This window comes from Columba livia, chromosome 2 (genome assembly GCF_036013475.1).
Source record: "Columba livia isolate bColLiv1 breed racing homer chromosome 2, bColLiv1.pat.W.v2, whole genome shotgun sequence".
In the NCBI taxonomy this organism is placed as follows: Eukaryota; Metazoa; Chordata; class Aves; order Columbiformes; family Columbidae; genus Columba; species Columba livia.
Genome location: NC_088603.1, coordinates 26,574,337 through 26,598,952, shown reverse-complemented (window position 1 = coordinate 26,598,952; position 24,616 = coordinate 26,574,337). Strand labels below are relative to the sequence as shown.

At 42.1% G+C, this 24,616-nt stretch overlaps 1 protein-coding gene across 3 annotated transcripts in view; it reads right to left on the bottom strand.

Moving 5' to 3' along the window:
• COL1A2 (collagen type I alpha 2 chain) overlaps positions 1-22,047 on the bottom strand; it is a 39,186-nt gene extending 17,139 nt beyond the window's left edge. Inside the window, exons 1-29 of one of the 3 annotated variants that reach the window (XM_005504926.3) lie at positions 21,771-22,020; positions 19,522-19,532; positions 18,898-18,915; positions 18,186-18,221; positions 16,436-16,519; positions 14,997-15,053; positions 13,004-13,048; positions 12,850-12,903; positions 12,468-12,521; positions 12,029-12,082; positions 11,473-11,526; positions 11,140-11,193; positions 9,411-9,455; positions 9,108-9,161; positions 8,953-8,997; positions 7,264-7,317; positions 5,679-5,777; positions 5,549-5,593; positions 5,336-5,434; positions 4,743-4,796; positions 4,534-4,641; positions 3,603-3,656; positions 3,399-3,497; positions 2,556-2,609; positions 2,070-2,168; positions 1,243-1,296; positions 588-641; positions 408-461; positions 255-308 (exon numbers count right to left, since the gene is read on the bottom strand). In XM_005504926.3, the coding sequence (XP_005504983.1) occupies positions 255-308; positions 408-461; positions 588-641; positions 1,243-1,296; positions 2,070-2,168; positions 2,556-2,609; positions 3,399-3,497; positions 3,603-3,656; positions 4,534-4,641; positions 4,743-4,796; positions 5,336-5,434; positions 5,549-5,593; positions 5,679-5,777; positions 7,264-7,317; positions 8,953-8,997; positions 9,108-9,161; positions 9,411-9,455; positions 11,140-11,193; positions 11,473-11,526; positions 12,029-12,082; positions 12,468-12,521; positions 12,850-12,903; positions 13,004-13,048; positions 14,997-15,053; positions 16,436-16,519; positions 18,186-18,221; positions 18,898-18,915; positions 19,522-19,532; positions 21,771-21,840 (1,716 nt within the window). In that variant the 5' untranslated portion in view covers positions 21,841-22,020. Of the gene's footprint in view, positions 1-254; positions 309-407; positions 462-587; positions 642-1,242; positions 1,297-2,069; positions 2,169-2,555; positions 2,610-3,398; positions 3,498-3,602; positions 3,657-4,533; positions 4,642-4,742; positions 4,797-5,335; positions 5,435-5,548; positions 5,594-5,678; positions 5,778-7,263; positions 7,318-8,952; positions 8,998-9,107; positions 9,162-9,410; positions 9,456-11,139; positions 11,194-11,472; positions 11,527-12,028; positions 12,083-12,467; positions 12,522-12,849; positions 12,904-13,003; positions 13,049-14,996; positions 15,054-16,435; positions 16,520-18,185; positions 18,222-18,897; positions 18,916-19,177; positions 19,312-19,521; positions 19,533-21,740 lie in introns of those variants that run through there. The other 2 variants (XM_065051088.1, XM_065051087.1) reach the window with 2 other exon arrangements.
• Positions 22,048-24,616: the final 2,569 nt, after the last annotated feature.

The window sequence follows — 24,616 nt, the reverse complement described above, 5'->3', positions numbered from 1 at the left end:
GCTTAAGGCCTGGAAAACTAATGATTGGCTTTCCTCAGTTTCATACCAAAACTTTGAAATAAGTACTATGTTGGAAATTCCAACAAACCTTCTTCATTTGTGGCTAGCTTTAACAAAAGGAACTATCAAACTTTGCATATAACACAGATTGCTTTGGCAAATGGACCCAACAGGCTTCACCACATGTGCAATTGTAAACATAACGCTTATGCAATGCCTGCCCCTACTTGTGGAGTACTGTATCTGTCACTTACCCTTTCGCCTGGTTTACCAGCTTCTCCAGCTGGACCCGAGGGACCTGGCAGACCCTAGGCATAAAGAAACAAGAATACAAATGAAGTTAGGGCAGAAGCACTTCCTACTTTGTAAACCATAGATAAGACTGAGCAGAGCAAGCAGTTACTTACCTGGAAGCCAGGAGGGCCAGCAGGACCTTGTTCACCCTTTCCACCTTGGTTGCCCTGGATGAAATGACAAACAAGTGATTAACTTGGAAGGAGGAATACAGGACAGTGGATTTTAAAATGGGAAATCCCAGTAATGAAAAACAAATCACAAATGGGATCTGTGAGGAAGATGTTACTTACAGTGACTCCAGGAGGACCCTGAGCACCGTTGTTTCCCTCTGGACCAGGAGCACCCTAAATGTGTTCAAGTACAAAGCTGTTATCAGTTTTGATTCATTATGAATAATATCCCTCTAAAGTGATTCTGTGTCAAAACCAAAGGTCTCCAACCACATATTTTGAACTTAACCATTACTTGTAAGAGCTTCACTGTTAAAGGGTACTAAAGATGCCTACAATTTTTAATTCTGGTGACTGTTTTTGTTATTGCAGCACATTCATCCTTAAGGAAAATTATTTTGGAATTACAGATTATAGGAACCTTGCTGATAGCATTTCCCCCACAACAGACCAATTATTTGGTCCCTTAAATACAAGAAGGATAAACTAGAAACTATGCACTGTCCCAAAAAATTTGCATGGGGTGTGCTATTTTTTCCTCTTCATAGGAAGCTCATACCGCATAATGAATTACCCAATTAATACTCAAGAAGGGTAGTTTTCATTTATCCCTTAATAGTCCCCACTGGCATGAAGCTAGGTGAATGCATTCCCAGGTGCTTTTCTATTTCACCATCTATCCATGCTTGCATAAGACAATGCTATTTCATTACAGAGGTTTTCAAAATCTACATTTTTCTCTCTAGGGGCTGAAAAAGAAAACATATCCACATACCCGTGGGCCAGCAACACCAACATTGCCTCTTTCACCAGGTTTGCCAGGTTCACCCTGAAGTTGAAAGAAAAAGATATAAAAATTAGCCAAGGTTTCATATTAGATTTAAACTACTAAACAGAGACTGATACTCTCCTTGCCAGAAGTTTTATTGTAATATTTCTTTAACCGTAACTAAAACACCGACAAGTGTAATCTGCCATTGTATCCACTTAGAACGTATAGCTCAAAACAAAATGTCTCTTCAAAACTCAATTCCTTTATTTTTTGAGATCATAATTCATGACACTCTGCATAGTATCCTATGCAATACACTATATATATGTCTGCACCTGTCTGTGTGTACAACAACGCCACAAATCCAGTAGATGATTCTTGCTATCTGTGGCCTCTGTGTGGCAGGTCAAGAGCCCCCCTGAAATAATTAGTAGCTTTTCTTCTAAAGTGAGTGAGCTTTGGATTGTGCTCCATAAATAATAAGACTCTGGAAGACTCTTAGGCCTGGTAGCCAGCCTGTACAGAGCTTTTACTGAAGAGTACATACAGAAATGATAAAATGGACATGAAGAAATTATAATATTGACATATATTATTCTAATCACTCCAATGTCTAAATATTCCTAAACTAATTACATTGTTTTCCATTTTTTAAATAATATTTTAGAGAACTGGAACCATAATTTAAAACAGAACTCTTGAATATAAGCAGATGCCATCCAATAAGCTGTACAGGATGACACAAGATATATTCAATTGTCAGAGTCGGGGACCTACAGATTAGTCTGGAAATACCTTCATAGCAAATAAAGTTTCTGTACTGTACTTACAGTGGGACCTTTTGGTCCAGGGAATCCAATGTTGCCAGGCTCACCTCTATTTCCAGCTGGACCGATTGGCCCAACCCTACCATCTGCTCCAGGGAAACCCTAGAAAAAGAAAGCACGTTGTTAAATGGCTGGGGTAATTTAATTAGAGTTCAGTTTTAGGAAAAATGTGTACTGACAAGAAACAAATGCCCTTTAACTTTTAATCACTGCTTATACATTGCATGCTCATGAATTCCTCCATTTTTCTCCTCTTTGCAGAACTGTGAATTTCTTCTTCCCCTTCCAGCACACAGGCTAGATTTGAGATCCACAGAAATGAATGAGAAGTTTCTCACTTACTTTTCAAGTAATATGGTAGTAAAATATTGCTGGTTTTGCACACGGTTGTGTTAGAGCTTAGTGCTGAGATCTCTGCTTTTTAGAATCTCAGTATATGTTTATGTTTCACATGCAATGGGGAAACAGAATGAAAAGCAAGGTACTTACAACAGGACCTTCCTTGCCAGCAGGGCCTGGGCTTCCAGGTTGACCTGGGAGACCCTGAGGAAGAAAGGGTTTCATGTTTTTAGAAGGAAATCAACTCACCCAAAATTTAACCAGGTGTTTCTTTTTTTTTTTTTTTCCTACATGTATGCATACACAGACAGATGCCAATGTATCAATACACACTGTGGAAACAGGACTGTATCTCCTATCAAGTTTAAATCTAAAACACACTGAAGTTTAATTTGGTGGTGTGTGCTCCCATGTCAGCTGAAGATTTGCAGATGCCTAAGAGTTCACTCTTCCACTTCATGGGGTGGGGTGGGATGGGAAGAGAAAGAGTAGATCAACTAAGATAAAATACAATTACATGGACATAATCTGGCTGCAGCCAGCACTGTGAAAAGTGGATGGCTCTTTTGCAAAATAGAATTGAAATAATTGAGATCAGCCATCTAACATGATTTTAGCAGGGTTTGCTTTTATTTTAGTTAGCTAGAGAGGATGCACACACTTCAGCTGTGATCTTAATGATCACATTCTGTAAATAATCACAACTGGAATCCCCACTCAGAAGTCAGTGCTGAATGCAGTACAAGGGTGCACTGCTCCATGACAAAGCAATCAAATGCTACCACATGCAAAAGAAGCTAATTTCAATAAACATTTTGATGCTTCTTAATAATTTCCTCAAGAATGTTTTTTCGATAGAGTGGTGGAAGTGCCCTAATTATGGGTAGCAGAGGCTGAATTTTTGCAGTTGGATTTCTGAATAATTCTGTCCCTAAATTTTAAGTAATTTTCTTTTTGCATAGTTTAAACTTATACCACAGAGTTTAAACTTACTCTTGGACCCATAAGACCAGGCTCACCAGGACGGCCAGCATCACCATTAGGACCCTTAGCACCAGCAGGACCAGTAGCACCACGGCTACCAGCAGGTCCCTACCAAAATAAATAAATAAAATTAGGCAGAGGTAGCAAAAAGTATCACACATCTCTATATAAAAGAAGATGGTTTAGAAGTAGTGACCCAGACAAGAATCTTACCATTACACCAGCTCTGCCATCAGCTCCAGGGAGACCACGAGAGCCAGGCACACCCTGCAAGTGAACACAACACAAATCAAGAAAAGGAAAGACATAGATCTTTTCCTGTAAGGTGCATTAGTGATTGCTAAATTTCAGCCTTCCAAGCAGGTCTGCTGAATTTGAGGTAAGTGCAGCTCTGAGCACATGTACCTCAGTGTAAATGTATCATGTGAAATAAATCTCTCTCACTTCCTTTAGATTTCTTTAAATTCTAATCTGCTTGTATCAGATCATTTTCACTGTTCATTGTAATCTAAAGGTGGCTTCAACCAGCAGTCAGGGTCCCACAGCCTGGCCCACACAGTTTCACCCTTTCTTCTGTGCGTAGTTACTGGCTTCTCTATGACTCTGCGTATCCTACCCAAAGCACAATACTAAAACTTTATCTCTACAAAAAAAAACCTGGTTGAAACACTGTCTTTTTTCCTATTATTTTCCAGTGAAGTCCTGCTCCTGCATGAAGCCACATGTCTCCTGAAATTCACTGAGTTATTTCCTCACCCAGTGAAAAGAGTTCTAGGCATTCTTGAAGACAATGAAGTGAAACCCTCTGCTTCATGCTACATGTGAACCAATTATCTGATTTAAGCAGTTAAATCTCATTACAAAGTTTTAAGAGTAATCAAAGAGAATGCACTAAATATTGCACAATGGATAAATCAAAGCAACCTCTAATTACTTCAGGGATAAGATAGTACACAGCATTAATACAAAGCAAAAATAGATTTGCTCCCGACTAATAAAAAGGCTCAGAATAGCAAATGATCTTTGCTTAGCAGCATTAATGTAAATGTAATTATTCATAATTACTTAATTTGCATTTCTGAGTCCAGCTTTATCTCCTCTTTCTTTTTTGCTTCTACTTCTGGAACATGTAAAGAAAACCTACTCTTAGACCAGCAGGGCCCGGGGGACCAGCAGAGCCAGGTTCACCATTGCCGCCTCTCTTGCCTTCCTCACCGCTAGGACCAGGAGGGCCAGGGGGTCCAGCAGCACCCTATTTCAAGCAAACAGACAAAAAGAAGAAATCAGATGCTGTGTTGCAGGTACTACCAGGCTTTATTCATCAAAAAAACCTTAATGTATTGCCATACTTACAGGTTCACCCTTGTTACCACTTTCTCCCTTGGCACCAGCAGGGCCTGGTTCACCCTAGAGTCCAAAACAAAAAGAGAGCATAGAATTAAGCCTCATTTAAAAAATCTCTTTTACCTGAAGAACTTTTACATGAATCAAAATGCTCTTTAATCATCCACTGCCGTGCCTGCCTCTATTTTGATAAACAGTCAATTAATCTAACTGTATGTTTGGCTTAACAGGCATGAAAATAAACATCTCAAAGATACTTAGAAATGGCAATTATTGAACAATGAAACATCCAGGGCTGATTCCTCTACTGAGGATACCCACTGAGGGCCTGATTGTGAGACTGCTGCCACATCTCTCTTGGTAGTATCAACATGGACAGAGCTTAACAGTCCTTGTACCCAAAGGGTACAAAGTGAACCTCTTCAGTCTCAGCATCTGAAGCAGGCAGCGAGACACAGAAATGAACTACAATGTTTAATTTTAGTGGAGCAAGACATAATGTCTGCATTAAAGCCAAAAATATATGCAGAGGAAATCCTTTGCAACTGTGGACACTGTGTCCAGTTTTCAAATGAAGACATACAATATAAAAGGTCACTTACAACAAGTCCTCTAGCACCACTAGGACCAGCGGGACCAGGAGGACCAGGAATACCACGGGGACCGGGCAGACCAGGAGCACCAGCAACACCAGGAAGACCCTGTCCAACAGAAATAAAAAAAGGTATTGTAAGTCCATTATCTTTTCTGTTGCATTAACTGATTTTTTTTTTTTTTTTTTCAGAGCAGACAAGTGTGAGTAAGATTGTACTTACAGCTGCACCTTTAGCCCCTGGAAGACCATTAGCACCAGGGTTGCCCTATTAAGAAACATAACAATACTGGTTAGGTCAGAGTCTCTTGTGCACCTGTCCAACAATAGATAAAGTCTGGCAAGTTACTCACTGGAGGGCCAACAGGACCACTAGAACCGGGAAGTCCAATCTCTCCTCTTGGACCAGCAGGACCAGCAGGACCAACATGACCAGCAGGTCCAATTTCACCCTGTTTGAGAGAAGGATAGGGCCCTCTATCAGCATACACAGAGTTAGGGCAACAGTGGAGCAATCCTATATCAGCCTGACATTAAGAATACAAGTTGGTATATATATTCCAACTTCGGAAGCCAAGAAATCAAGGAGTTGAGAGTTTTTTGAGTTTTAAAGGCACTGAAGTTAGCTAGGAAGCCTAGCTAGGCCCCATCAAAGCTGATAACTAGCATGGGAACAACAGATTCTCAGCATATCTAAGAAGCTAAACTATCACTGAGGATTACACAGAAGCTTGACCTAGAAAATCAGGATCACAATCAGAGTCTTATGTGCAGCCATGTGCCTTCAGCATTGGCCTGAAATGATGCATGGTGTATGAGACCTAATTGCACCTTAAGATGCCATTTGCACTGATGCAAAATGATGCCTGATCGGAGTGCTGAAGGATAGTATTCACATTGCAGTAAGTGACAGGAAAAAGGTTCTTGGATTTACTCTCTGAAGCTTGTAAGTTTACTACCAAAAAATGAATATGACAACTTCTCTTCAGCAATTCTCTGAACTAGTCAGAGTTCACCATGGACACACAGCCAGTCTTCTCTTGAAATTACATGCTATAACCACACTCACACCTGCATCAGAGAAGACTTCATGGTTTCCTAAAGTCTTGCCTTTTGATAAAAATAACCAGAATGGGATCTCATTTTTTCCTTGTGTTCTCTGCAGTTAATACTAAGAGGTCTAGCAAACAATACTCTAATTTCTTCTAAAGTTGATCAAGATAAGAATTTCATTTGTTGTGACCTGGAGTTCATGCATTGGTATTAAGGATGAAAAACTGTATCACACTACATGTCAGTGTATGCAACTTCGAGCTTCTTGGTAAATGGCGAGTGAATTTTTTAAATGCACTATATAGGGACATTCTGGTCCAAAATCCTCTGTTCTTCCTTAGACAAAGTAAAATTCAAAATAATGAGAGTCTTACCCAGGTAAAAAAAGCTAAGATCAGAGTCATAAACTGAATTATCTAAGTTGCAGTCTGCAAGAGCAAAATGGTATTGCCCTAAACCTGAAAAGATTCTCCATTGTAGTTGCAAGAACTTACACTGGAAGGAGTGCAATACCCAATTGCAGCTTCTTGGCCCTCCACTACTTCTGTAAAGCAATGTAAACTGCTACTCTATTTATAATGATCCATGTTACCTTTGTAAGGTGTATACAAATGCACCATGCAAGAAGTAGTAAAAAAATAGAAAGAAGTTATGTGTCTTCCTGAACCTGCCTAGCATCAATCTTCAGCTGGGAAATAACTTCTGGTATTTTAAATTAGCATCCGTACATGATTTAACTAAATACTACAGGGATTCGCCCTCAACCTGATCCTGATAAGAAAGCACTCCCATTTCAGATAAGGCGTTTTTTTTGCTGCCAAGCAACACTAGTTACTATATTTCATGTTCACTATGAAATGTACCACTAGAAGCAGATATTCATACCTTAGCACCAGGAGCACCGGGGAAGCCTGGAGGACCAGCAGCACCAATAGGGCCCTAGGAAATGAAAAGGAAGCAGTTGTGTAAAAGTATTCAATGATGACAATGACAGAAGTAAATTGCTTGCTGAAGTAAACAGATTTTTTAAACATAGATTTACTTAGACACTTCTGCCCATTACCACCTCTGAGTATCAGTTGCCTTTTGCATCTTCAAACTGACAGATTTGGTTCATTACAAATGATTAGGAGCAAGGTCAATGCTGAAAAACACTTGCAGCGCAGCTAACGAAGTGTGAATTAAGCAATGACTGGTAAAACCTTGCCCTGAGGCCAAACACCTGAGAAAAACTAAACAGAGGATGAGTAGAGGCGGGTGTCTATCTGCAAGGCAAGATGTCTTGCTCTACAGTCCCATGAGGAATGAAGGGAAGCGCTGCACCCTGCAACGGCAAGCATCAGGTGGCTGTTTCCAACACCTTTACCGTGCAGGGTACCTCTGTACGTTTCCACACCGGCAGTCTTTCTGGACTACTGGTGACACACAAGAGCACTGTGTTGATGACAGGATTTGTCCTTCCTCACACGTGGGAAAAGGGCTGGTAAGATCTCTGCACTACTTTACAAGCCAGTGCTTGACACAATTTAGACTGAAGTCAGTAAGGATGTACTAGAAATTGGATTAGGCTTAACAGCAGCTGAGGTCAGGAGTTGATTCTATAACATGTGAATGTATTAAAACTCTTGATTCATACCCAGAATATACTTCTTTAGGCAGGGAACACATGCAGACCTTGTGCTCTTTCACTAGACTGTTTTCTTATGGCAAAGCCAATGGCATGTCAGCTTGAAGAGGACTTCCACTGATTCTTCTGTGTCTAGATACTGCTGTGAGATCTATAATTGCGATGGGACAAGCATCCTAGCATACAGTACTCAGAGACCACAAAAGGAGATATGCTGATGGATTTGCAGCCTTTGTTATTCTTTAATGTATACAAGAAGAAATACAGAGTTTTTCTTCAGTTATTAATGAAATATTCAACTAATTCATAGCTATTGGGGATTGATATCTCCTTTTTTTTTCTTTTTTTTTGGTGAGCTAACATCTTTCAGTTATAAAATTGCCTGACAAACTCAAGGGAATAAAATGGGTCAGCTGGTGTAGCAAAGAGGAATTGGCTTCTGACATTCTATAACCTACTGTGGTTGTTATAAACTGGGTACCTGGAATTCTCACTGGTTTTACATAAGAAGAAAAAAAAAAAGACAAAAAAAGTAGGAAGACTAAATGCCCTGTAACATATGTATGAAAATGGTAACTCATTTGCCTTCAAGGTGGCTAAAATGCTTTGGTTCTACTGTGAATTATAACATCAGATCTTGGCTATAAGGTCTCTATTTGCCTGCAATTCAAATGCCCAGTCACATATATGTTTCAAGTATCCAGTGTGGGAGAACTGAAATGAAATACAGATGTGTTTAATATAAATCCTCAGGCTCTCAGGATACTGTCTGAAAAGGGCTTTTGTTTTAATATGTTTTTTTGTGATGGTCTGACAAGGAACAAAGAACTGTGTTAAAAATGTCCACACAAATGACTTATCAGAAATCCAAGAAATCCTCTATAAACAGAAAGAGGGACACAAGGCCTAATGAAACATTATTGTCAAGGATCAAGACTGGAACTTACAGCAGGTCCAGTGGGGCCAGCGCTGCCATCACTTCCACGAGCACCCTGTGGGGAGAGAACATGATAAACAAAGTTTGAAAAGAGATTCAAAGATCAAGGAAAGCCACAGTAAGTGGCTGGTCATGATCACAAACAGATAGATGAAAGCCACTTACAGCTGGTCCAGGGGCACCTACTCTTCCTCTCTCACCAGGGAGACCACGAGCACCCTGAAAGAAAAATCAAAATAACTCATTTATACCTATTCACTGAACAAAAACGTATAGATTTTTGTTTTCTTCTACTAAGTCTCTATATAAGGTGTGTTGCAGTCAGACAGTTCCGTTCTAAATATTCACATACTATCACATTAGGGTATCTAGCAAGCTGGAGTGTCAGTGATGACAAAAATTGACCAAAAAGCTGGCTGAATCATATCTATCAGATTACTATTTTCAACAGGATCAGGAAATACTTACAGGTTGTCCTGGGGTACCATTTTCACCAGGGGCACCAGGTTCTCCCTATGAAAAAGAAAGTTTGCAGGCTTGAATTACTTAAAGGATGCGTTAGACAGATAGCACAACACCATCTAGAGAGATATCCAAGTGCTGAATCCTACTGTCCTTGTCTTCTGTACCACTTAAACCACAGTGTACAATAACATCAGATCCTGAGGGTACAGAGGCTGTGACTGTCCCTGCATACACTGGAACATGGACAATTGGAATTCTCTTAGAAGAGAAGGGCCAGAGAAAGTCACTTCACTTGCCAAACTCAGCTTTCTTTACTCCTTTCTTTATTCTGATATTTAGTCTGTAGCACACACGTAAGAGATAGGGCCTAGATAGTCAGCTACCCATTCAGATCTATCAGCCCCTGTTTTTTTAGCTAGAGCAGAAGCAGAATGATACTTTCTTTTGCCTTATGTTAAGGTGTTGAAGTTCCTGTCAAATGGCTGGAAATAAGAATCTGCCTCAGATATTTTTAACTTCAGACCAACAAAGCTGAGATATGAGTGACAGCTGTCAAAACATGACTCCTTTCCCTTTAGTGTTTAAGTGTTCTCAACAAGCCTGCAGTTGGTCTAGACTGATCTATAGTGACAAGATTTGTCCTAGAGCACTGGTATCCTGAATAGACCTGATGCACATAGTCTTAAATGCTGTAAACTTCACAACTTTTTGCATTCATCACTACCTTTAGCATTGTTATGGGTGACCTTGGTTTGTTATGCTTGTGTTTTCCAGTCAGATTAGCACTCTTACTAATAACTCTACTTAATTGCTTTGTCTGCTTTTAATATCCAAAGACTGGGCAGACCAAGTATTTGCTATCTCATTACCAAACTTTTTCTGGAGATTAACAACTTGCTGTGATATTGGAGAATGCTATGTTACAGTTAGTAACTCTAAGCAAGTAGTGCCAAGCAATAGGGAGAATTAGAAAAAAACAATAGGGAGAATTAGTATTTAAGTTTTTCACTGTTATGTTAAAAGCTCTTGAATGCACATCTCTTGTGAATAAGTCTGCAGAGTTAAAGCTTCCTACAACTCAATGCTGCAATGGTGTTTTTTTAAGAACACTGCTGTTAGACACTAAGGTGGAATGGGAGAAGAAGAAACTAAGAGAGGGAGAGTTTGCTAAATGTGTTTCTAGACCATGTTTAAAAACATTGTTTTAAGTATAATGTTCCCAAGGTGCACTAATCTGAGTAAGGTAAAAGGAAAAACACTGTGAAGATCAAATGGCCTTAACTCAGAAGAGCACCACACCTACTCAAAGCTTGAGCAGAAAGCTTTACACTAGAGCATGCCTCACAGCAGAAATTTATAGAAAAATGTGATCTTTTCATTTTAGTGTGTTTTACAAAAAAATCCCACAAAAACCTAAAGTACAATCCCTAGAAAAGCAGAGATATCAAAAATCAGTTTAAGTGCTTCTGGATAACCAATCATAAGGAGCCAAATTCTGCAGTTCTTATTTACTGAAAGTACTAACCTGACTGAGGGCTCAAGAATAAGGCTCCAGGAACAATTTCTCATGTTAAGGTGCATATATTTGTCCTGCATGGATCCACTGACTTATAGATTATTACAGCTGAGAAATGTTTAATGATAACATGGAAGACTAATTCGAGAGGACTTGCTATGTCTTTCACTAGAAAGATCTATAAATGCATCCTAAATTTTTAGATTTCATCTTTACCTTAGTGCCAGGAGTACCGGGTTGTCCCTTTTGACCATCCAGACCATTGTGTCCCTATATTGAGTAGAAAAATAACATTAAGTGTATATTTTCCCACTAATAGCTATAGACAAACTCTTAGTCTTGTAAGGTAAATCCTTCCTCCCATGCAAAATTATTTCCTAATATATATTTTTTTAATCACTCTTTCATATCAGGAGATACTAAAAACTTCAAAGAGGTTCATGCACTTAGAATACATATTCTTAACTTTTAGGGGATTTCCAGGAGTTTTCAGTATGCTAAAGTGTTGTCAGTCTTAACTATTCAGGGAAAAAGTAGGAATAGACTCACTCTAATTCCCTTAAAGCCGGGCAGACCAGGAGTTCCAGGGAAACCACGAGCACCCTAAAAAGACACAGCACATGAATGATTGTTTCTCATATTATATACTGCAGTTAAAAATAAATAAAAAGCATGCCTTTCAAGAAAATTAACGAGTAGATTTGGGACATGATCACTGAAGTGAGGAATTCAGTCCATTCCCTAACCTCCCAGGACCAGACTTGTTCCAAGACTGACAGTAATCACCCTGATTTTCCAGTTCTGAATCTCAGAAGTTTCATGCATTAACATGTGACAGCACAGCTGTTTTAGCTTTCTATGCCAAGGTGCCTGCTCACCTGCTCCTGTGTAATTCCTCACTATGTCACTTCTGTTACTGATTACACTAGCTTTACTGGGCGGGGGGGGAAACACAAAACAAAACGGTAACTATATGATAACCCTGAAGAACTGAAATTAGATTAATGCATATAGGGAATATTACTAGACTGTTAATTCAGATATATCATTAGATTTCACTGATAAGAGAAGTGCTTTGTAATGTATGCAGTAGACTGCTACATACCTGAGGGCCAGCAACACCTCTCTCACCAGGTCTTCCAGGTTTGCCAGGGTGACCCTAAAAGAATACAGTAAAAATGCAGTGAGAAGGGAAACTCATTTTATACAACAATTACGTAAACCATTAAAAAAAGAAGACATTGGCAAAGTTTCTCTTTTTCAATAAATGCAGAGAGCTTGTTAGCTTTCAAGTTTCCCTCTTCCTCTATTCAGAAAGCTAAATAATGTATTTGGAGAGATTTTGAGGTTATCAGTTTTCCTATACATTTCCAACATACAACAACTCTTGTACTATAAAACAGATGTTTTAGGAGTTTATTTACTCTATCCAGTTATAATACAACATAAAAGCTATGGCCAATAGAATGCTTAGCGTAACCACAACCTACTGTCAGAGTTGAGTCAAAGCCCCAAGAGATGAGAAACATTTAATAACAACTTACATCTTCACCAGCCTTTCCTGGAGGACCAGGGGGACCACGAGGACCCTGGGGACCCTGTTAGAAATAAATTGAGAATTACATAAAGCATCATTCTTCAGAAAATCCTTTTCACTGGTTTCTGACTTGAGTTGGAGCATAGCTGGACCCTGAACTGAAGCAAGGTCCTCCCATCCTAATTGACTTTGTACTTCATGGTTCCAGTCTGAAGGAGTCTGAATCTGGGTGTTCAGTTCTGTTTCTATAACAGGATCAAGTAGGAATATGCAATTCAAACATCCAAGGACATGCATATGGACAGGAGAAATGGGTCTAAGAATCAGAAGCCTACTTTGGTGCCCCATTTCTAATGCTAAGAGTGTCTGTATGTGAAACCTGTACTTACTGTTTGACCAGGTTCACCAGGCTCACCAGGAACACCTTGAAAACCAGGAGGACCCTAGAAGAGGAGAGAGATTTTGTTAGTGTTTGAGCAGGCTATTTTGTAATTTTATAGGTATGTTAATGTTAGTCAGTAGGAGAGATGAGACTGTACTTACAGGGGGTCCAGATGCTCCAGGTGGGCCTCTAGGTCCCATTAAGCCCTAGGGGAGAAAAATTGCAAAATCTTAAAAAAAAAAATCACCATTATCCAAACTTATCTATAACACCAATTCCTGGTATTCCTAAAATATTGGTAAGCTTTACAGTTTTCAGCATGCAATGTCCACAGCAAGTTAGAGGAAGTTAAGAGATCTGCCTGAATTTGCACAGGCAGTCTAAGTGCAAACAGGTCTTCTAATGACAATGAACTAGCACAGAATCCAGTGAGATGATTAGGAACATACCATTACAGCTGGGAACCTTGCGATGAAGCTTCTTAATCTATTCTAGCTTGTTAGCAAATCCACTGGTTCATTCTTCTATATACCCTCTCCCTTACTGTGCATGAACTTACCGAGTTTAAAGATGAGAGTCATAACAACACATTAAGAAAGGTTGTATTTTGGGGCCTGTAAATTTTATCATGATTTTCAGGAAGAGATGTTGGAGGAAAAGAGCATTAAATTGGTGGACAGGTAAAAAGAAAAATAAAGATATATAAATGGCAGTATTGCCACAAGCTGAGAGGTTCACACATAATTTTGGAAAGATATCAAACAATTCTTACATGTATTTTGTCTACATCTATTTCAAATAATTGTCTACTTCTATATAAATATTTCATTGTTTTCTGGTTTTGATTGAATTATCTTCATTTCACCTCCCAAATAAGCTGCTAACATACTCTCCTTGACTTAATTTAGAAGTTACATGTATCTTGAAAAAAAGGTCGAAAAAAGGGGAAATTTCCATAGATTGCTGTACTTTCTTAACAGTTTTCTTAAGCTTTACTAAGCAGGCAAACAACTTTGAACTGAAATTTAATTTAGGCTTCTATTGTCCAAACAAATTTTTATGAGATGTTTCAAAATAAAACATTAAGGTTTTAGTTGGTTTTAATTGTTCATGGGAACTCTTTTATAAATGTTCCCATTACAAGATAAAAATGACTCACTTTTCAATGGCTTACCTAGCTTTCTTGTAAGGAATACTTTTTATCTACATTTTCTAATTTATTGTCAGACACTAAGTGCAGAACTTGATTAAAGACACTCCTAGTTTCCCATATTTAGTATCTAAATGGATGCAAAACTATTTTCAAAAAATTATTTAACATTACACTACTTTCAGGAACAGAAACAAGCATTTCACCTAGAATAACCCTGGGCAACCTTCGTCCTTGCTGCTCACCCATAAGATGCATGGTATGTAACGTCAGTGTGTGTGCTGAGTTTAACTCCATATTCTGTTATCTATGTACACTGAAAATATTTGCTAACATCAGGAAGGGATAGAAATTCATGTGGAGAGGCAATAGACTCATTAAATTCAATTTGGACACAGTATGGAGTAAGCGATAAAGATTCCTTCTCAGAATAGTCTTGTAGTAGCAAGTACTAAAGTTCAGTTGTTGAGAACCAAAGATGGTGGCCAGCTTCCTACCAAAGCTGTGCAATCCAAGGATATCGAAAGGGTTATACAGCCATGGGAGAAAAATGGTCACCAACTGGAGCTGTGATACCAAGTTACTTTCTAGACCTGTGTCTGCTTTAGAGAGCAGCTTTGCAATCAATCTCATTCCTAAAACACAATCTTCTGTCTCAATATGGGTAAAGTAATATTATATCAAAGCATGTGTGTTATCTGACACATCTGAGATTCACTGATTCATAAAAGTGTGGTCAACAGCCAGAATTACAGCACGAGACCCAGTAGTGCTGTATTGAAGTTAAATATACAGTCCTAAGACCATATTTCAAGTCCTAAGACTGTATTTCAAACATTTCACATTGCCTTACATCATAGGATCAGATCACAGTCTGACTCAATGAAAGATCAAAATGCTAATTTTAAAACTATGCTTTGCATTAATACAGCTGTGTTAGACTCAAAGGAAAATACTAAACACATTATCTATGCAAGTTATCAAGTGCTAAATCATATACCTACCATAGGTCCTGGGCCAAAATCAGCTGCTTTAGATGGATCATACTGAGCAGCGAAGTTCTGTAGGAGATAAAAAGTTTGAAATTAAAATACCAAAAATTTTACTTTTAAAAGTATTTATGATTAGCATTCTACAACTAACTCACATCTGACTTGCTATACTTGCTATATGGTATGTTGAAGCAGCATATGTAAAACTTAGTAAATATGGCCCTTTTATAAAGACAATTCTATTCCCTTCTTTCCAGAAAGACTTGATTTTATTAGGAAGATCCTTTCACACAATGGCCTCAAATATCTCGTAGTAGTGACAGAGAGGCATTGCAATAGTGGGAACTGAAAATTAAGAATGTAAATCCAGTACTCATTTAAAATTGAAAACATTCTGGAAACCCTCAAATTGTTCTGCCTATTTTCCAACGCAGGAAGCTATGCATATTTTTTCACCACATTGTTTAAGTAAAATTCATGTACCAGACCTGGCTGCGTATTGGATGAGGTAGGCCCTGCAGCTTCAAAAATATCTGGGGAGCATGCAGCCTCAGAAACACTGCCCTGGATTTTTTATCTTTTATCAATATAAGTTTGGTACACAAATATACATCTAGTTTTGTAGAGTACACTTTCCCTCTTCACTAAAATGGAAAAAAGTTCTATACAATGCAGTTGAAAACCCCTTTTTTGCTTGATTTTATTAGCATATTAAAATAATGGAAATTAATTAAAGCAGTTTGGGGTTTGCTAATAGGAAAATAAACTATTGCTATTTATATTGAATGCAAAAGAGTATTCCTCCATGCAGGAGGATTTACGAAACTTGATCAATATGACATTGTCTATGTCTTCATGCTCCACACTGCACAAGCTAATGTCAAGGAAAGAGTTAAAGCCAGTATTCTGCAGAGAATACGTGATGGACACGTCTGCAGAAAGTGTGCATGCAACACTGCCCACGTATGTTCTGCAGCATGAATACAGATAAAAATGAAAAATTCTAAAAGAAAATATTCTAAAATTCTAAAGGACTTTTAAGTATGGACTTCTAGCTTAAGGGTAGTCTTCTTCAGCTTATTCCAATGCAGTTGCTTTCTCCTGAACCCAACCACAAAGTACCGTTTCTTTTCCCCACCTGCTTAACAGCACGGGTTTCATTGAGTTGATTCTTAATCCATACACATTATGGCTGTATAAATTTAATGCTAATTAACAGGGTTGATTCGCTCCTGTGCATAAGTTGAATACAGAATCCAAATTTGCCATGAAAAATATACATCCCAAGGAGAGTTTCATTCGAACTGGGATAATTAATTTCTTTCTGATGAGAAGAGAATGTTTCCTCTACTCTTCAGTGCAACACCAATGTTTTCCAGCAGACAGGCATTTAGTCTTAGCCACAAAGCACAGATTATTGGTTTCAGAAATAGAAAGTTTGGATGCCTTACTCCGCCAAGACCTGGAGGACCAGGAGGGCCTGGAGGACCTGGTAGACCATCTTCACCATCTCTGCCTGGTGGACCTGGTGGACCCTAGAGTCAAAAAAGCATTATAAATTAAGCATTACCAGTGGCTAAAGAAATCTCTGAAATGATAAATTGATTAACAACCAAGCACTTGCAGCACACACTACAGCAGTGCTCTTTATGCAGTTTCAATACATGGCTAACTTCAGGAAATAAGCATAGTCTGAATTTACATTGCCTTGCCCACACCCTGTATCAGATATTTAATGTAGTTTCATATTTGAGAAGATTTATGGGGGCAATATTGGATCTATGCTACCCAAAGTGTAACCTCCAAATTGGAAAGATTTGTTTTAAGCGACCAAATTTTGTACCCATGAACCCCAGGTGACCATGTGGACGCACACAGCCAGTCAGGTTCTGTTGGTGAGAGCCTAAAATTCGACCAGCTGGGGATTAGCAGAGGTCAATCCTACTGGTACAAACTGAAATAGATCCAGAGTAACTCAAAGGCCAGTTTTTAAGCAGTCTTGACTGTTTGCTGGTCTAACTGAAAATTCTATGACAATAAAACAGTGCTTTCCTACAGATAATTGATAAAATCACTCCACTACCACTACCATAACTTTCTACAACAGCTTGAAATTACACATGTTCAGTCCAGCAACATTTGCCCTTCTATTCTTTCATCCTCAATGCACAAAGCTGGTCAAGTTTTGCCACCGTGACAACTGAGGTGAGGTATTTCATTTGGACTGTATTTTGGATTCGATTCAGTGCTGGATGAAATCCATAATAAAAGTCTTTATGGATTTCTAAAGGAGTGGGATCAGGCTTGCTGCCTTCAGCATAAAGCATGTATCTAATTTCATTAAACAAATCTATTTAGTGGTAGCCTAAAGCAAATATCCAGTTGACCATAAAGATATATTCTTCCTAATAGTTCCCACTATGTTTGTCGGCATATTATGATCCAAGAAACCTTCAAGAGCTATCTATCAGTACTATGGCATTTTCATTTTCAGAATATAAAAATGACATGATTACTACACGCCTCCCCAATAAGGATGTGAATTTCAGAATAACACTTTACAAAAAGCAGCAATCATGCAGAGCAAAACAGAAAAGCAGATGTCAGCAATATGAATGAACATTATAACTAAATTATTGAACTCTCCTTATTTATGGTTATTTTTACAGTAGCCTTTAACAGTACAATATCCACTTTGACTAATAGAAAGTAGATGAGAAATGCCTAGTTGGCAAGAAGAGAGCTTTTTCAAGCCATCTTTGGAGGCATAGTCAACGAAAAATCCTCAAAGCTAGCTTCGTCTATTCAGGCTTGACGTAGAGAGCTTATCCATATATCATATTGTTCAAAGACTGCATACATATATATGTAAACTTTCCCTTCTGAATTTTCATGCACGTTTTCTACTATGGGCAGTTGGAAAAAAGCTTTTAAAGCCATCACTTGGAGTGCTAGGCTGCTGTCTGAACTCAATCACATCTGCTCAGCCACAATGACCATGACTAGGTTGGTGCTGTATTTCCAGGGCATAATTTGGTACCTAGATAACTTGGTTTCTTTTAAATGAAATCATACATGCAAGATTCTACAGGAACATTCATATAATCTCACATCAATGTCTAAACTTATTTTTTTCCTACTGGTTTTCCAACAACTGTTTTCAAAGACCACAAACAAATGAATGCCAATCTAATTCCTTACCCTTTCTCCCTGTGGTCCTTTGTCTCCTCTAGGGCCCTGATGGAAGAAAATAGAATATAATGAGTTACCACGGAAATTTTCCAGGATGATACAAGAAAATAGATACATTAAAGACAATCAGTGTACATAAAAAAAGGAAAGACAACTGCACATGCAGGTCTAATAGCTATTTTCCAGAGAGCATATTATTTTTCCACAATAAGCTACTGGAAATAGGGTAGTCACTGTCATTACTGTTAAAAGCATCACTGCACAGTGCACATAAGTACTTGCAAAGTTGGTTTTAGTGTCTAATAAATAACTGGCTCTGATTTAACTGTAGTAAGTTTTAGAAGTAAAACAGAAACTACTTAGCCTTTTAGACCTGTATGGGTATTGCTGTACTGTCCAATTCATGTAAGTCTTTCCAAAACAACTCTGGTTGAACAAGAATGCTACTTTGATGCGCTTAGTTCTTGGTAGGCTTAGTTCTGCTCTTCTGTAAAGTACCTTAAATCCAATATTTGAGTTTATCCTGGTGTTAAGATGTTGCACCCATTGTTCCCTCCCTTTTACTTCCTATTTATCCCAGTGCTACTGCTATTCTCAGGGAATGCTGGAAAAAATGACTGTAGTCAGCTTTCCTTTCACTCAATATTCAACAAAATATTAATCTATCTAAGAATATCTGATACAATTTCTGTTTCTACACAAGAAAAATAAAAATGCTTACCTTTCGCCCTGCAGATGCCTGGAAAAAATAAATAAGAGAATTTTTAAAAAGATACAATTTCTCCCAATATTTTAAACTAAAATAATGTACAAACTTAGACTCATCTTCTTACATAACTATAATTTTTCTCAGTACAGTATAATTAAGTATGCCCTATGGTTTTAAATTACTATGAAGGCTAGGAGTTTATTACATAGCAAAGATACATTAGAACATTCTATTGAAGACTGACAAATTTTATACCTATTACAGCCTACAAAACTGTATAAAAAAGTCACACCTGAGTTCTTTCATAATTCTTCTGTGCAATGAAATTTAGACTGGAAGACTGTCTTTAAAGTGCAGTCATCTCCAATCAGAGCTGCCAGGTATAATGTCCAGACACCACTGCTCTGTTGCTTTAGCCTCATGGTCTTTACACCTATGAAGGCAGTCTCTTAAAAAGGCCGTCCCACTTGAGAAATTGGGGTGGGTACATTTCCAGGCAGTGCCTTCAGGACTTAATATGTATTTTTCCATGACCATCTTGGGAATTGATGTTAGTAAATAACACTGCCACAAGAAAGAAGCTAGCCTCTTAATTGAAATTGTGTTACGTATTAGATAAAATAAAATTATACTGACCTCATTCACATCTGGAAAAAGAAAGAAAAAAAAAAAAAGAGAAGATAATTAGTGTGTGGATTCAGATCTTTTACAAGTTTTACATTTCAATGCTTTTAAATCAAAACACAGTTTTGTTAATTTTCTCAATACAAGAAACATTTCCTTAATGTATTTCTTACTTTTAAGGTGATTATCTTAAACTGTAAAGACTCACAGGTGAGATTGCAATGTATTTCAAATTCAAAACAGACTTGTTAATGAAATTAAAACACATAATATGCTTGATACAGTAAAAAGGCAAATATCTTCTATAAGCCTGCTATAAATATGCTTAAAGATATCTCCACGGAAAAAAAAAAATGCACATATATATTTTCATATAAGTGTGCATGCAACAGAAAAATAAACACAGACAGGCTAACCAATGCAAAGATACTAAATTGTAAAAATAATCTTAATTTTTAATATAAATGGCCCCATCTCACTTGTTATGGGGAATGGTTCTACTCAAATATACTCATTTCCACGATGTCGTGCAAAATGTTATAGAGTGTAACAGAGAACAGTATGAAGCCATGAAACACCAAACAGCAAATAAGTTTATCTGTGAATGTTATTTACTACAAAGTACACTCTTGTTAATTAGCTGGAGATAATTTTCAAAAATCCGTTTTCTGAATTTCAAGAAATTAAAAATCTGATTTGGCTGAAACTCTCCATGCTAAAAACGTCTCACATCACACCTTAATGCCAGCAATTTTACCTTATTACTCATTAACAAGTTGTTGTCTGTTTTTCCACAACGTGTCACTTTGGCAATGTATGGTCGCATTGAATTCAAATGATTCACAGAGTCCAGCAAAAAAAAAGTAAAAATAGTGAAGCTCTGAACACCATAAAGCACAGAAATGCCATGGCAGAGCACCGGTTGACTAGACTAACTCTTCCTAAAATTAAAAACACTACTGCCCCCAGGTGATGGTGACCCTGGCGACTCCGCTGTCTCATTTCGGGAGGAGGGGGCGGTCGGTACGGCCAGATGCCCGCGGGAATCGCTCCGTCTCTTCAGCCTCTGCCCAGGCGCTGCTACCGCCGCCCGGCACCGGGTGGGAGATGCCCGCGGTGCCCCAAGACAGGCCTCAATCCGGCCGCTCCGACAGAACGGCCCTGCGGCGGGGTTCCTCCGGGTCACGGCCACCGTGCCGCCCACCGCCACGGCTCCCCTGTGGCCACGCCAGGCTGCTGCCGGCGGGTGGGGCGCGGGAGGCACCTTCCCGGGGGCTCCGAGCGCCCGGAGCGGGCAGGGCAGGGTACGGCTGCTCCCCCCTGCCGCGCCTAGGAGCGCGGCCAAACCCCAGTTCCAAGCCAGTCCTGCATAAGAACAGCGGCGCGGGGGGAAGGGGAGGGCTTCACAGGGTGCTACCCAGCAGCTTCTCCCCCAGCCAAGTCCGGGGTGTGCGTTTCTCTCCCACCGCAGTGTGCGGGGAGCGGCACTTCTCCCTCAGCGATGGAGGAGACTGAATTCTCTTTCCAGTGAGCGGCGGGGAGCCGCGCTGCACCCTCGAGGAGCCCCATTCCCTTTTCGCTAAGGGATACGCTTTCCCTGCCTCTCTCTTCCTCCCTCATACGGCCTTTCCAGACACCCTAGGGAGTGCGGGTTCAGTGCGCGGGGGGACACTCGGGGAGCAACGAGCACCGTCCCCTGCGGGGCTGGCTCGCAGGGCGTCCAGCAGCACCGAGTGCGGCAGCGGCTTCACTCCGCCGCCAGGGGGCGCTGCCGTGCGCAGCCGCAGCGCCGTGGGGCAGCGGGTCCCGCAGCGACCGACCCGCCCGGCCCGGGGACGGAACGGGGGAGCCTCCGCCTTCCCGCTCCTGCCGGCTGTCCCGTTTCGCGTGAGCGCGCCTGAAGTCTCACAAAGTGCAGCCTGGATTCTTCCGCTCGCCGTAAACTCTCTCATCCGAGCCTTTAAGCATCTGCGCTTGAATTAGGGCTTTGCATTTTCCTTTGGATACGAGCCCGTCTTTTTAAACTTTTTGTTGTTGCTTTTAGAGAGGGGAGGATCTCTTTGGCCTTTCGCCATCCTTTTCTATTTCTGAGGAAAGAAAAGAAGCTAAATTCTGATTTGGGATGGAGGTGGCAGTTTTATGAGATGGTCTCTATAGCTCGGGAAGCTGTAGCTCCCTCTTCTCTCTCCATCTGGATAGAGCGCAGAGTAGGACAGCCACCCCGACACCACCCATGCCACAAACAAGCTGAAAGCACTTACGTTGGCCTGTCGCTAGGTATGAAGTTACTGCAAGCAGCAACAAAATCCGTGTATCCACAAAGCTGAGCATGTCTAGTTGCAAGACATGCAGACTCCTTGTGGTGCAGAGTCCCTGGTCGGTGGTTAGCTATTACCTATGGGACGCAGGCATACAGTCTTGCGGAGTAACTCCAACCTTAGCAGAAACCTGCTGCCCGGGATGCTAAATTAATCAAGCCCCGGTCCGCCCTATTTATACAGCAGGAGGGTCCCGGGGCTGCGAGTCACCGGCGGCGGCGCAGCCAATGGGCGCGCGGCGGCCGCGGGGCCCGCGCGGCTCCCAGGCCGTCACGTGCCCGTGTCTCCGGCCCTCAGCGGCAGCCTTGGCAGCGGCGGCCCAGGGGTCGGCCGGGGGGGGGAGCGAGGGAGGCGGCGACGTTAAATTGGTTCCATGCTTTGAGGACGTGGACACTTTGAGGCTTTCGGAAGGAAAATCTGACTCGTCGTCTGATTTTTTTTTTTCAGACGTCCCCCGCCCCTCGCCCTGCTTTTCTGGGCTGCGCGGCTGCGGGAGACTCGACGGGCGGCCGGCTGGCAGCGGGCGGGAGGGCGCTCCGAGGGCTTTCAAAGCAGGAGCTGTCCAGGGCCTGCGGAGCCTCCCGCCCCGCTAGGATGCCGGCGGGGAAGATGCCGGGGGAGCCGCGAGGAGGCAGGATCCTTTGCCCGCCCCGCCGTCCCACCGCAACCGAGGGCAAAAGGCAATGCTGACCCTCACCAGGGGTCCCGAGGAGCCCGGGCCCTCCAGAACGGGGTGCCCGCACTCGTTCACTCCTGCCCCTCCCATTTCCCCGAGGACAGCCGGCCTGAATGCTCGGTTCCCCGCGGAGAGCACGGGCAGCGACAGCCCCATCAGACCGCTCGCAGCCGACTGCGGCAGAGCCCGTTCGCATCCCGGCGGTTCACTCTCCCGAAGGAGGTCTCTCCGGCCCGGGCGCGGGCAGAGACCCGCGAGTTTCTCCTCCCGGCTTCGCGGCCGCCCGGGCAGTGTGCGTGTGTGAAGGGGGAGCCCGGGGTGCCCCGGCAGCCGGCCGTCCCGAGCACTCCCCGCCTCCCGGCCCGTTAAACCGAGCCGTGTAAGGGGCACGGAGCCCCGCGGCAGCTCTCGGTGCAGGAAGGAGGGAGGGCGCTCCCGGCAGCTCCCCTTCCCGCCGGCCACCCGCGCACCCCGCTGGGGGGAAGGCAGGCGGGGGTTGTTTGCCACGTCTGTCCGGCAGCCGGTTTCTCCCTTCCCCCGGGGGGAAGGAGCGGGGAGGCGGGGAGAGGGGGAGCGAGCGACTGCCAAACTCCCCACGGCGCTCAGAAAGGCCAAGGGGGGTGACAGGAGCTGCCCCTGAGGGCTGGCAGGGACAAGCCGCCCCTCACGGGGGACAGCGGACACCCGTCTTCCCTCCCCAGACGACTCTGCCCCGGGGACTGGGGTCAGGGGGCTGCAGTCACTTAGGGTCGCCCATCTCGGCCCCGCCAGTCTCTGAGAGGAGCTGACGTGGTCCCGCCGGCCAAGCCAAGCGGTGGCCGCGGCCAGCCCCCCTCCCCGCCCCGGGGCTCCTCCGAGGCAGGCAGCCGGCCCCCTCCCGGGCCCCCTATGCTCGCTGAAGGGAGTCCTGGGCAGAGGTAACGGCGGAGGCCAATGAGAGCCCCGCCCTAGAGCGGGCCCCCCCGCGGGGCGGAAGGGACGAGGAGGGCGCCGCGGTTCGCCGTGCTTAACTCCTTTTCCCTCCCCCAGCCCCTGGGTGTTGGTCGCCAGGCAGGCGGGTCCTGCTCAGACACACCAGCGAGTCGACACCGGTCTCCGCGCTGGCGGGGCAGCCGCGGCGGGGCGAGCCGGAGGGGCTGCCGGCAGCGGGGCCGGCGGGAGCAGCCGCCGCGCCGCCTCCTGCCCATTCCTTCGCGGAGGGAGTCCTCTCCCACAGCCTTTGGGGGGATGCAGCGGGTATATCCAGCCCTTATTTGTAAGTTGCCTCCGGGGAGACGTGTACAGAAAGCGTGGGAAAAACGGAACATGGGTGTCCGTCTGAGGGGGGCCCCCACGGAGGTTGTGTCCAAGGGGCAGCAGCCCGGTGCCGTGGTTCCACGCGTGTCAGGGAGACCCCCGCCGAACCCAGGCTGAACAGCCTGCTCGCAGCCGCCCCTACGAAAGGGACATCCCCTAGCTACCAAGAGTGCCAGTGAAATGGATAACGTGAGTGACAATGCACGGAATTAAACTGCATCTGAAATTAAAGCTGTAGTTTGGCTGAAAAAAATATCGTCAGGATTTTAAGGCGGCGATCTGACAAAATACGACTGACCACAAAATAAGAGCCCAACAGATGACAGATTGAAACATTGTAATAAAAGTAGGTGGCAGAAACGATACATAAGTATTCTTTCAGATTGTGTCTTTCATGTGAATGGCATCAATTAAACCAAGTAGGATTTAAAATCAACCTTTGCAGCAGAGTTAACTGCTTTGAAGTTTATACCAGCATAAACCTGCAATAGCTCAGTGAGCTTTGAACAAGTTGAAAAAATGGTTGAAATTAAGCCCCAAGCACTGAGGCTCAAGTCCAAGAATGAGTATTTCTTGACACCTCTGCTTCCAGTATTTTTTTTAAACTTGTCCCTTGAAATCAATCATTCGACCCTATAGCCAGAGTTTTTCTTCATTTTGTCAAGTGAATTTTGACCTGCATCAGCAGAACATTTATTGCCTGCTTATAATAGTAATTAGACTCTTTTGAGTAAAAATTTCTTATAATTGTTTATACATAATGTCAGACACCTATTGTTTGCCTACTTTTTTTGAACGTTTTCAAGCAATGATAGCC